This window comes from Rhincodon typus, chromosome 19 (assembly GCF_021869965.1).
Source record: "Rhincodon typus isolate 14 chromosome 19, sRhiTyp1.1, whole genome shotgun sequence".
Lineage (NCBI taxonomy): Eukaryota > Metazoa > Chordata > Chondrichthyes > Orectolobiformes > Rhincodontidae > Rhincodon > Rhincodon typus.
The window spans coordinates 16,345,202-16,359,138 of record NC_063350.1 but is presented as its reverse complement, the minus strand read 5'-3'; the positions used below and the strand labels follow the sequence as shown (position 1 = coordinate 16,359,138).

Sequence of the window (13,937 nt, the reverse complement as noted above, 5' to 3'; positions counted from 1 at the left end):
GTGAGAGGGGCAGAGGGCGGCGGTGGTGAGCAGGGGAGGGGGCGGCGGTGAGAGGGGGCTCATTTGCTGTCACAGAGTCCCTGATCATTAAAGCTCTCCCAGTCTTCTTCTACTGCTGTGCAGCAGAGTCAACTGTGGTGCCACAAACCTGGCTGTTGTTGCTTTCCCCTGAGAGGCCATCCTCCCAGCAGTATCCAAACTGGTATATCTGTTTGAGACAGGAGATTCCTGCACTGCCCGCCCTTGCTTACTGGTCTTTCTGGAGGTCACCCAACACTTTGCCTGTGTGGCCCGTACTTGTGGTGAGACCAGCTCGCTAAATGTGTTATCAACAACATTCTTGGCCTCATGGATGCTCCATAGCGAGTCCATCTGCAGCTCCAGCCGCCCCATGCAGCTAATCAGGAGCACGTGCTGGATATTCAAAGTTTCAAGGAGACGTGATGAAAGTATGAAAATGGAGCTGGAATCAGATGACTGGAATTCTTGATCCCATTCTGGGTCCACATAGTGCAAATTAAGGGCGAGTTCTGGTTTGGATCTGAACCTGCATCATGTTGTCAGTTAAATCTCCTTTGGAATCTTGGCTGATAGCCGAGTTAATCCTTTGGATGTTGAAATGGCTCAGCTATAGAGAAAACATTAACAATTCTAGCTTTCCAATCATTTCTAAATAATGTTTATTAACTCAAGACATGAAGGCTCAAGTACGTCCAGTTTCTACTTTTGATACATTAAATGGTATCAATGATTGACATCTTTACTGATCTGTCAGTAAAGGAGGTTCATTTGGAGGAAATCAGAAATTACGAGGGGCTTTCTTTTTTCACGGAACATTTATTTTTAGAAATGCATCCTATTGTCACTGTAGGGTCCATTGGTTCTACAGTGTACAGTGGGTGAAAGGGCATGAAATGCCATAGCTTGGCACAGACTGTACGAGGGGTCTTGTGGGTAGGAACATGAGGTGGCATAATGGGGCTTGGAGGTGGTTAGGTGGTATTAAGGACGATGGGTTAAGAGGGTAAAGGACGAGAGAGCCTTAATAGTTTAATTATGACTTCTTGGCACTCATTGAAGCCTCCACACCCATCTTTCCAAGGACAGTAGGTCTGACTGTTGCTAGCACCCACCTCTAAGAAGGAAAATCTCATCCATCTCTACAGGCATTTCCACCCAATAAAGGGATGCATTGCTCGAAAATATTCTAGATCTTGCTGCCCACCTGAAGCCAGCCCATAGACATGGGGGGAGAGCCAGAAACAAGTGCTATCGTTCAGTGTTAACCACTAAGCAGGATGTTGGTGAGAACTGGTTGTTGTTTGAAGATGAAGCACTTGGTTCTCAAGGAGACTCAAGACGGAGAGGAATGATTTTCTACAGACAATGAAAGGCTCACTTTGGCACAGTGGGAAAAAGGGAGCTTGCGAAATAACTGAGAGGAACATGTAAGTTAATTTTGAGAATCTTCATGACTGTTAGAAGCAAAATATAAAGCGAAGACCTTTTATAAAGAATATCTTGATTGTGAGTAAGTAGCTCTCCATTTGTATTAATTGCCTGTGCGCTGCTTTCAGCTTATTTGTTACTGTGAAAGTCTTAAAATCTGAAAACCTGCCCTGCAATTCTTTCTGTAGATCATTGGGAAATTGATCTCATCTTTAAGTTACTGGTTTGTGGGGAAATTGTAACAATAAATGTCAAAAATATTTTAAATAAATAAACATACTACAGATGATCATCATTGTAATACTGTATGCAATTCATTCCGACACAGCTGATATTGGCTCCCTCTAGTGGCTTCCCCAAACACTGCAAACTTTTGCTGTTTTCACTTGAGTCCCAAAAGACATATTTAAGCTCAAAGAAGGTTGTACGTAGAGAAACGCTGATAATTTTCCGAAGTGTTGGTCCAATGTCACTTTACGTTTACACGGAAAATTAGTAAAAAGGTCAGAGATTTGTTACGATGCTGGAAAATAATTGATTTAGTCAAACGTTTGTATCTATATAGACAGGAAGGAAATTTTAATCATATAAAGTCATAGAGCTGTACAGCACAGAAATAGACCCTTCGGTCCAACTCATCCATGCCGACCAGATATCATAAACAAATCTCGTGCCATTTGCCAGCATTTGGACCGTATCGCTCCAAACCCTTCCTGTTCATGCACCCATCGAGATGCCTTTTGAATGTTGAAATTGTACCATCCTCCACCACTTCCTCTGGCAGTTCATTCCATATACAAACCACCCTCTGCATGAAAAAGTTGCCCCTCAGGCCCCTTTTAAATCTTTCCCCTCTCACCTTAAACCTATGCCCTCCAGTGTTGGGCTCCCCCATCCTGGGGAAAGGACCTTGTCTATTTACCCAATCCATGCCACTCATGATTTTATAAACCTCGATAAGGTCACCCCTCAGTCTCTGAGGGTTCCAGGGAAAATAGCCCCAGCCTATTCAGCCTCTCCCTCTCGCTCAAGCCCTCCAACCCTGGCAAAATCCTTGTAAATCTCCTCTGAACTCTCTTAAGCTTAACAACATCTTTCCTATAGCAAGGAGGCCACAATTGAACGCAGTATTCCAACAGTCGCCTAATCAATGTCATGTACAGCCACAACATGACATCCCAACTCCTATATTCAATGCACTGACCCATAAAGGCAGGTGTACCAAATGTCTTCTTCACCACCCTGTCTACATGCAAATTCACTTTCAAGGTACTATGAACCTGCGTCCCAAGGTCTCTTTGTTTGGCTGCACTCTCTGGGATGTTACCATTAAGTGTTTAAGTCCTGCTTTGATTTGACCTACCAAAATGTAACACCTCACATCTAGATTAAACTCCAGATGCCACTCCTTGGCCCATCGGTCCATCTGATCAGGGTCCCGTTGTAATCTGAGAAAACCTTCTTCACTGTCTACAATGCCAACAATTTTGGTGTCATCTGCAAACTTACTAAACATACCTCCTATATTCACATCCAAATCATTGATATAAATGACAAAAAGCAGTGGACCCAGCACCGATTCCCACAGGACACCGCGGGTCACAGGCCCCCAGTTTGAAAAGCAACCCTTCTGTGATGCTGCTTGGCCTGCTGTGTTCATCCAGCCCTGCACCTTGTTGTCTCCCTTCATCACCACCCTCTGTTTCCTACCTTATCGCCAATTTTGTACCCAAGTGGCTAGTTCTCCCTGAATTCCATGTGATATAACCTTGTTAACCAGTCTACCATGCGGAACCTTACTGAAATCCACATAGACAACATCAATCCCTCTGCATCCATTAATCTTCCTTGCCACCTCTTCAAAAAACTCAATCAAGTTAGTGAGACACGATTTCCCACACACAAAGCTGTGCTGACTATCCCTAATCAGTCCTTGCCTTTCTAGATATCTGGAAATCCTGTACCTCAAAATCCCCTCCAAAAGCTTACCCACCAACGATGTCAGGCTCAATTGGTCTACAGCTCCCTGACTTTTCCTTATCTCTAGCTGAAGAACAGATATGGTTCCATTTGCTGCACGTACTACAATATAGATAGGATATAGTCTGTACCTGCTGTGTTCTAAATAAAACGAGCAGCGTAGAGGCTGAAAGGATTTGAAACTCGGAAAGATGTAAACTCAGTGAAACATGTAAATTGGTATTTGTACTTATGGTTTACACAAGCATGGGCTGCATTAGGATTTAAAAAGAGGACCAGATCTCCTTTCAATTCAGATTGTGCAGGGATAGGGAGCTGGACGATGGCACTGTAGGACTTGTACTATTCTCTGATAACTGAGTCAGTCACAGCTAACGAACCAGGCCGTAAGTTTAGCAGGTAATTTACTATGAATGCAAGGCTAAGCCAATCCCTGTAAGAAAACTGCTTCTAAAAACACTCGTGTGAATCACAAGCAGAGATCACATCACGAGACAAAAAACTGTTTGTTGCGACAGTAATCAGTAAAAGAATCGTTCATCAGGGCTTATTAGATTTGCCTCTCTGTTGTATTTGGAACCAGATCAGGATAATTCAAGGTTTGTTTCCTGGTCTACAATAAGTTAAAAGGCTGCTACAATCAGCTTCCATGTCTCCAGGTGGGGCCGGGAGGGAGCGGGGTTGGTGAGGAGGAGTGAAAATACCCTGTTCCTATTCGCAGCACACAGCTGACTGGTCAGGAGAGGCTGAGGTTTGTCTGTGCTGCTTCCACAGCTGAACAGTCTGCAGTGTCTGGATTCATGAATTAAAGACAAATTAAATGAATTAAGTGTGGAACCAAAAGGCCCCTGATGCCCAGAGCGAGATTGGAACACCACAGATATTAGGAAAGGGACAGTAAAAAAAATGAACCCCTTGGTTTTGAGGCATTCTAAGGAGCATGGATTGGTTTCATTTGGTGCATTCTCTGGGTTAAATTAGTCATCTACATAAACGTACATGTCCCAAAATTCCTGGCCTAGGGAGGGTTGTACAAAGTAACCAGCTCTATGGTGTAACTGGCCGACCCCTCTCCTGCTGCCTTGCAAGGTGAGACTGCTTGGGGAAATGCAGTAAGAAAGGCATCGCATCCTCCCTGTTTATTCAACCTATAGGGCAGGGGCTGGCCTAGCCCCGAGGGGCATCACACTCCGGGTGGAAGGCATTCAAATCGAGGTGACTTTGCGGCATTGAGACCACATGGAGGGGATCAGCAACCTGGGACAGGCCAGCAAACAGCTAGTTTGGACATGTTGAGGATTAATGTCAATCACATGAAAATGAGAAGGGAAAGACCCACCTTTTCCTGCATGAAGAAGAGGATTCCAGAGTAAGAAACAATGCGAACCTCTTGTTCGAAACGAGACACAGAGGAAAATGAACCTGGCATTTTGATTTCAGCATAACCTGTGCCATCAAAGTAAGCACTGTCACTGTCTGGGCCTTGAGTAGATTTGAACCTGTAACAGGAGCACAATAATTAAAGACAATGCTGTGGGAGACTGCTACAGCAGCAATCAATGCTATTGGTGAACGTTAGGTAGCATCTGTGGAGGGAAGAAACAGAGCCAACACATCAGGCCGATGACTTGTCATCTGTCGTACGGTCATCAATCTGCAACATTAACTGTGGCACGCCCTACAGAAGCTACCTGACCTGCTGAGTGTTTTCCGTAACTGAATTACAAATTTCGTGATTTACAATATTTTGCTTTTATTTACAAACACGGAACTGATTTCCATCTGTATAACTACCGGCTCCTTCAGGATGTGAACGTCACTGAATGCCGACTGATAGGGTATCATTCTGAGCTGTACTTTGGTAAAATCGAGTGTGAAATCAGGGGAAAGTATCACTTGATAATCAGCCACACCCTCGATTTCCAAGGTAAAGTGGAAGGGGTGGAATGGCCTGGTCCTGTTCCTATGACTCACACAAATACTTCAAACCTTAAAGCTGCAGTGTACAGGAATCCTCTAACCTACAATAAACTTTGTGATTTTGATCTATTTAAAATTTACAACAGGAACAGAGTTGAGTCAGAGCCACAAGCGGTGTTGACGAAGAGGAAAGAGGAAGGGAAGGGTGGGGGGTGAGGTGGGGGGGGGGGATAGGTGGGGAAAGGATGATAGAACATAGAACATTACAGCGCAGTACAGGCCCTTCGGCCCTCGATGTTGCGCCGACCTGTGAAACCAATCTGAAGCCCATCTAACTTAAACTATTCCATTATCATCCATATGTTTATCCAATGACCATTTAAATGCCCTTAAAGTTGGCGAGTCTACTACTTTTGCAGGCAGGGCATTCCATGCCCTTACTACTCTTGTGAGTAAAGAACCTACCTCTGACATCTGTCCTATATCTATCACCCCTCAAGTTAAAGCTATGTCCCCTCGTGCTAGCCACCACCATCCGAGGAAAAAGGCTCCCGCTGTCCACCCTATCTAATCCTCTGATCATCTTGTATGTCTCTATTAAGTCACCTCTTAACCTTCTTCTCTCTAATGAAAACAGCCTCAAGTCCCTCAGCCTTTCCTCATAAGACCTTCCCTCCATACCAGGCAACATCCTGGTAAATCTCCTCTGCACCTTTTCCAATGCTTCCACATCCTTCCTATAATGTGGCGACCAGAACTGTACACAATACTCCAAGTGCGGCCGCACCAGAGTTTTGTACAGTTGCAACATGACCTCATGGCTCCGAAACTCAATCCCTCTACTAATAAAACCGAACACACTGATGATGGTGGGGAGAGGGATGTTACCACATGTTTGAAATGACTGGTTGTGTTTTGAGAGCTTTCAGAGAGGCACGACAATGAATTATATAACCGTGGCCCCGCGGGCATGTGGCAGGGAGACGTCAAAATGGAGCAAGGAGGTGGGGGCCACACAGTGAGTTACCACCCCACCCCTTCCTGCTGCCAATCCCCTTTGGCGGCAGCAGCAACAGCAGAGAAAAAATGGCAGAGGAACTGCCCCACAGCCAAATTTCTGTTCTGGAAATGGCTGAGAAAACCTCCCCCCACACCCCTTTCTTTGTTGCAAGGCCAGAAATGCTGCTTAAACTCTTCGATCTGCACTCATCAGGACAAACACAAGAATGACAAATTTCCAACCGTCACAATCATTTACACCACAGGAGAAACGAGTAGCGATTGATGGGCAGGTTGTCATGGCAATGCCTCAGTCATCGAGTGGCTCAGTTTGCCTCAACCTCTGCCACCTCATTTATTGTTCACCTTCTCAGTCATGACAGCGTATCTCACTGTGGGGTGGAAATGTAGCTGCTCCCATTTAGCCAGTGGTAGCCAGGGGGAAAAACCCCTATCACTGTTTGACATGCGGAATACTTACAGGAATGGACATTTGTAACAAGGTGGGTTGGGGGGGAGGGCTTCATTTGGATATAAAAGAAATTAACTGAATCACCCCATTTCATTCCTGTTCTTACCTCCTGCAGGGCTCATCTGCTGTGGTGTTCAGATCAAACGTTTGGACCAGGTTGTACAGACTGATCACCTGTGCGTTCAGGGTTCCAAGTTCAATGCACCCTTTAAAGTTTGGATACTTCAAAGTTTCAGGAGGCTGGAAGAGACAGCAATGCTCTCATGAGTGGGAGGAACCTTCACCTTTGTGCATTATTTTTCCAGGCTCTCTTGAAACATACTAGGTTTTTGCATTTAACATTCTCTCACTAATGTTTAATAGTTAGTGAAGTCTTGAGGTTTATAAATGTTCCAATTCTTTCCAAAAACTTCGTTGAACTTTAGGCACTGTACAGTACAGCACAACATGAAGGGGAAAAGAATTAGGAGGGTTATAACTCACCACCGAAAACAGGTTTTTAAAAATTTATTCATTCACGGGCGGAGGGCATTGGTGGCCAGGCAGCATTTATTGCCCATCCCTAATTGCCGAGAGGGCAGTTACGAGTCAACCACATTGCTGTGGGTCTGGAGTCACATGTAGACCAGACCGGGTAAGGATGGCATTTTCCTTCCTTAAAGGGCATTAGTGAACCAGATTGGTTTTTCCCGACAATCAACAATGGATTCGTGGTCATCATTAGACTCTTAATTCCAGATTTTTTTTATTGAATTCAAATTTCACCATCTGCCATGGCGGGATTTGAACCCAGGTCCCCAGAGCATTATCTGGGTCTCTGGATTAACAGTTCAGCAATAATACCACTAGGCCCCACCTTCCCCTTGGAAGTGTTAAAGAGACGTTTGGAGTGAAGGGCAGTGTTGCACATTGAAGAAGTGGAGAGGGATCTTCTGTATCTATTCAACTGTGGCTAAGTTGGACGTACTCTCACCTCCAAGTCAGAAGATTATAAGAAATAGCAGATGATGACCATACAGTCCCTTGAGGTGAGCCAATATGATCGTGGCTGATCTAACTATGGCCTCAACTCTGCTTTCCAATCTGTCCTCACCCCTGGACATTCCTACAGATCAAGAGAATTATTCCAGAAGCTGACAGTCCTGTGCACTACAGGTAGGACGCTTCACTGGCAGAGGTGTGGTCCTCCAGTCAGAACATTAAACTGAAGCCTGTTTGCTCTGTCAGCTGGATATAAAGGATCTCTGGGAATTATTTTAAAGAGAAGCCCAAGATTTAGGCTGATATTCAGTGAACATCACACAAAAAAAAAAACAGATTGTCTGGTCATTATCAAATTGCTCTTTGTAGGACCTTTCAGGGCTGTGATTGGCTGCTGTATTATGGCAGTGGCTGCTCTTCAACTATGTACTTTATTGGCTGGAAGGCACTTTGAAACCATGCTGTGAAAAATGCTACATAAACGCAAGTTTTTCGTTTCTCACAGTTGACATCAATGGCTTGAACGTAAGGTGAGAAGGATGAGGCGTTTCTTAAACTGGACAAGGGGCATGTGTGAAATAATCGCAATTAATTGCAAAATTGTTACAGTGCAGAACAAAGCCATTAGGCTCGTTGAGTCAGCACCAACTCTCTGAAAGAGCATAGTGAAGTAGTGCTGTTCCCCTGCCTGTCACCCATAACCCTGAATATTGTTTCTGTTCAAATAATCATCTAATGCCATCGAGTACCTCATTTGAATCTGCCTCCACCATATTTCCAGACAGTAAGTTCCAGACTGAACCTCCTCACTGAAAAAGATGTCTCTAATCTTGCATTTTCTTCTACAAATTTACCTTGTATTCATGTTCAATGGAGTATGGTGCATGTGCGTGTGCAAGAGAGAGCATGTGTGTGCATGCACGCGTGTATGTATGTTTGTACGCATGTATACGTGTATGTGGGAAGAGTTAAAAAGTGAGAAGGTTTTAATCCTCTGACTGTTCCTGTGTAACTATCAGCTAAACTGAAGCAGAATCCGCCAAATTCACCGACTTTAATCGAATCTCTCTCTTGAACACAGGGGAGTTGCCCATTAGAGTCTTCAATATCCAGGACAATGCAACGTTTTAGATTCCACATGGTCCCAATGCACAACTCCAGTGTGCACTGTTCCATCGACCAATTCTTCCTCTAATTAACGTTCTCTGCTCTGCAAACTTCTAAGGTCTGTGCATGGCAGCAGCTTCCAAAACGGGAAGTCAATGCTCGGAATGGCATCGGCTCACCAATCCCTGTGCAGGGACCGCTCAGCAGATGTACACTTAGAGGTACGATACTCTGACCACCAGAATATCTGGGACCATGGTCCATTTGGCAGCACTTGATAGATGTGAAGCTGAAGTAGTGCAAGATCGTCACCTAGTGGCATCATTTACACTACAACGGTGATATAAACCCGAAACCACATCTGTGCAAAATATATTAATAAGGTATAACTACACTGGGAAAAGAAACGATATAAGAAAATAAATTTTAACAAGTAAGACAAATTGCCTGTTGGTTTCTGTGTCCAAAAATACACTCCTATCATAGGAACTTCTCAGTATCACTGAGTTTGAACAAACATTGTCAGATTGAAAGTAAGGAAGTCATGCTGAATCTGTATTAAAGTTTGGTTAGATCACACTTAACACCACATGCAGTTCCGATCTTCATGTTGGAAAAAAACAGTACAGAGGCACTGGAGAGGTTGCCGAGAAATTTTGCGGAGATGACATGAGAATACCTGAGTTTACTTATCAGAAAAGGCTGGACAGGTTGGTCTTTTATCCCCTGAAAAAATAAAGGCAGACCCAACGGAAGTCTTGAATACTGTATAAGGTTTTGACAGAGTAGATGAGAGAGAATGTTTCCACTTTTGGGCCAGTGCATAACCGCTGACTTATCAACGAGAGGTCAACGAGAAATTCAGTGAGGAAATCAGATGAAACTTCTTCTTCCAAAGAGTGAAAAGATGGCAGGAGGAGCATTTGAAACAATATATGGTCTTGTTGTGTTGAATGGCCGATTTCTGCCTGTCCTATGCAAATTCACCACTAGAGGGCAAATAATGGCCAGAATAACTCGATGGTGAAAGGTGTCTGTGATTTTCTGAGGAAGATGCGATGATTGCCCCTTCCTCAATGAAGTTAGATATAATGTTCCACCCAAAAAACAAAAAGAATAACAACTTTATACTTACAGTGAATTCAGACGGGTAGCCACCAACATAAAACACAACATTCTCAGGGCTGAGATTCAGTAAGGCAGCATTGCCTTTAGCAAATCCATTTCCTTTGGTTTCAGTGACAGTGCCTTTTTCAATACTGTATGAGATTTGGCCATATTGTAATATCCTGCAGAGGGGAAGAGTGGTGAATTAAAGACAAGTTGGAAATAACTCCAGCTGTGTCAGCCTCCATTGTGTGGGAAACATCCCATTTCAGTGTCAGTCCTCTCTACATTCAGTCACAAAAAGCATGCTGTCTTTTGTTAGGGAACTTTTTTTTTAATTCATTTACAGGATGAGGGTGCACTGGCTAGGCAGCATTTATTGCCCATCCCTAATTGCCCTGAGGGCAGTTAAGAATCAACCACATTGCTGTGGGTCTGGAGTCACATGTAGGCCAGACCAGGTAAAGGTGGCAGTTTCCTTCCCTGAAGGGGATTAGTGAACCAGATGGGTTTTTCCAACAATCAACAGTTGATTCACAGTCATCATTAAGTCCAGATATTTTGTTGGATTCAAATTCCACCATCTACCATGGCAGGATTTGAACCTGGGTCCCCAGCATGTTGTCCGGTCTCTGGATTAACAGTCCAGCGATAACACCACTAGGCCACTGCCTCCCCATAGCTATGTCATAGCTAACTGCCTGGAAATGAATGTCACTGATATCCACAGATGTGCACATATCATGGTAATATCACACCCATCTGGAGTTTATTTCAACACCCAATCTAGCCCTTTCTTAAAAAATCTTAAGCCCGCTATTAAATCAGAAAGGAGTGATAATTATTCCAGCTCATTAATTGCTCCTACACTGATCCCAACAGTGATTTCCAGGCTTGAGTGATGGAAAAAGCAGAGAAACAACTTATGTACCTCTCCAGCTTGACGGTGTCAAATCTATCACCGCTGACATCAGAGTCTGCCTGCAGAGTGGCCTCCTCGCTGCCCAGTTTGTAAACCCACACCAGTTTACCATTCTTCATAGCAACGCCCATGTAATCCCCGTGAGGCTACAAAGGAAGAGCTCCTGTTAAAACCTTTGAATACAATCGTCTGAAAAGAAAAATCGACAGCTCATCGTTCTTACATTTTGTCCGCCAAGGTACAGAACAAACTGATTGAAGGAACTCGTGGCTTGCTTTCTCTTCCGTTTCTGAGCTTGTTCTCTTTGAATGTAGAACGTCAGAGAGGTGTACGCCCTCAGGTCATCAGGGTTGCTAGGCGATCGTACCTGCACACCTGAAGTGCCATTGAATTTCATTGGTACCTTGACCTGAAGAGGGAGGAAGAGTTGTTTGGAACGTTATTAGATGCTGAAGGTTTGAGCATGTACCACCTTCCTCTTCATTTCCTACAAATATTTGTACACTTGAGAGTTCATGCTGTTGTTTCAAACTGTGAAAATGGTAGCACCAAAGGCAAGGCCCCAAGGAGGCAAACCCAAACTTTAATATCCATACGCTTCCAACCTTCCCTGAGCAGAAAAGTTTACAAAATCTTGCATTGTCCTCTGTCAGTTGTCCTTTATCGTCCTCCTACCCTCCACATACCCCAGACAACCTACCTCAGCTGGATTCCATTCTTTCACAATGTGATCAGCGCATCTCCTACAATCTCTCTCGTCTCCTACATCCACAAGGCTAACCCTAGAGCTCCCCCACTTCCACCTTTCATCATGTTTGATTACTCTGTTGTTTCTCGCAACCTGATGACACATCCCAGTTTCCAGACATGTCCCAACAACAGTCAAGTTTTATCTCCTCATTAACCCTCTGCCTCTACAGCAGTTACTCTGCTGTCCAACATCAAATGATGGCTGGAGCAGTCTCACTTCCTCCCAGCAATATAGAGGAGCCTAATAGCGGCAGGACCAAAGGCCATTCTGTTCAGTTTTGTAATCCTGGTATCTTAGATACTTGTAAATCCAGACAAGTAATATGTTATTCATACATTTATGGTTTTATCAAATTATGTGTATTGTAAAATTTTTTTTGACTCATTCACGGGATGAGGGCGTTGCTGGCTATGCCCAGAAAGCAGCTGACAGTCAACCACATTGCTGTGGGTCTGGAGTCACATGTAGGCCACACCAGGTAAGGATGGCAGTTTCCTTCCCTGAATGGTATTAAGGAACCAATGGGTTTTTCCACATATGACAATGGCTTCATGGTCATCATTAGACACTTAATTCCAGATTTTAAAAACTGAATTCAAATTCCACCATCTGCCATGGTGAGATCTGAACCAGAGTCCCCAGAACATTCCCTGGGTCTCTGGATTAACAGTCCATTGGTAATACCTGCAGGCCATTGCCTCCCCCTGTGGATATCCCTGTGGTGATACAATTTGTTCCTGTTCCAGGGCTTGATGGAGATTGGAGTGTATGTCTCCTGAACTGTAAAATGGAAGTTCACCTTAAATCCTCAGTAACCTACTTCATTATTTGCATTTTCCATTCTCTCCTCCTGTACTCGAGAAAAGCAGAGGGCAATTTTCTACATCAATGAGAGGGGACAGTACAAAGGCATCCAGTGGAATGCTTAATGGCATGACAAATATTTTGAGTTGAGCTTTGCAAAGAGCAGTGTGATTTATTATATGAGGTGACTTATTGTTTAGATATTAGACTTTGGAACGTCTCTGGGGTGTTTTTGTGCAGAGTTATACCATTCTGGCTTTGCATTTGGTAAATCTAGAAGCATGCACGATTTTATTACAGGGTGTCATGCTGCAACAAATCACTTCTCAAATATGCCTGGCCCTCACAAGTTCAATGTGGTAAGTGAATATCAGTGTAACGCAGTACTTTTTAAAGACACATACATCATTTTTGTAATTAGATACTATTCAATACTAGCAGCGTCTCAAGCTAAATTGTACACTCAATAATTTCACTTGAAAAAATGTTTTCAACCCTGCAACCTGAAGCATTATGGTCATTTAGTTCTGCAGCTCAGGAATTTTACAACTAACTGATCACAGACAAAACTGTAAAGCATTGTCACAAAGCAACCACCAAACCACAATACAAGAGACAGTAATTGATTTGATGGAAAACCATCACACGTACTCGGGTACAGTGTTGTCTTATGTGCTTTACAGGCAGATCGTACTACACAAGTGCATCAGGGTAACAGGGCATTTAAATTTTAATAATTCTGTAACGCTAAAAAAAAATCCATTGAACACTTGCCTTGTTGGCAGCATTTCTGGCCTGGGAGATCAATACCCGAATGCGATCAATGCTTGCAGAAATATTTGACGTCTGGTTCCGGACTTCCAGTTTATTTAACTTATCCAGGAGAAGTGGGATGGTTTCATTCAGAGCTGCCACTGTTGGAGGGATACAAGGAGACACAAAAGCTTTCAGAAAAAAAAAGAAAACGACCCTCCAAAGTTGCTCTACGCAACTAACCTGCTGCTGGGACCCAGAATCACTTTTAACATAGATAGAAGGATGATTTTCTTCAGCTTTTGCACCCAATTTGAACTTTGTGTAGGCAAAAGGTTGAGGGTAAGCGTTGCCCTTCCTCACTGGGAATCCCTACTCCCCAAGTGGAGAATACATCATAGACAGTGAGCACATCCAGTTCGCAATCTCCCCACTCCTCGCCCATTAATTTTGCTCACTGTAAAATTGGGAATGACAAGAATTATGTGGCAGATGCCTTCATTCATGTTTTTCAAATTTACTGTCCCTTCTGTGCTGGAGTACAGTTGGCAAAGGTACTCTTAAACATGACTGATACCTACTTTCAACTTGAGGTACAGTCCCTGCTTTAGAATCTTTGGCACAAAAACAAAGTTGCTGGAAAAGCTCAGCAGGTCTGGCAGCAACTGTGAAGAAAAAAAATCAGAGTTAAC

The 13,937-nt window shown here is 43.7% G+C and overlaps 1 protein-coding gene across 1 annotated transcript in view; it reads right to left on the bottom strand.

The window, feature by feature from the left end:
* LOC125485503 (laminin subunit alpha-4-like) overlaps positions 1-13,937 on the bottom strand; it is a 40,715-nt gene that overhangs the window by 24,554 nt on the left and 2,224 nt on the right. The window contains exons 3-8 of the mRNA XM_048608548.1: positions 13,267-13,406; positions 11,161-11,346; positions 10,947-11,083; positions 10,044-10,197; positions 6,927-7,060; positions 4,769-4,928 (exon numbers count right to left, since the gene is read on the bottom strand). Of these exons, the coding sequence (XP_048464505.1) occupies positions 4,769-4,928; positions 6,927-7,060; positions 10,044-10,197; positions 10,947-11,083; positions 11,161-11,346; positions 13,267-13,406 (911 nt within the window). The remainder of the gene's footprint in view (positions 1-4,768; positions 4,929-6,926; positions 7,061-10,043; positions 10,198-10,946; positions 11,084-11,160; positions 11,347-13,266; positions 13,407-13,937) is intronic.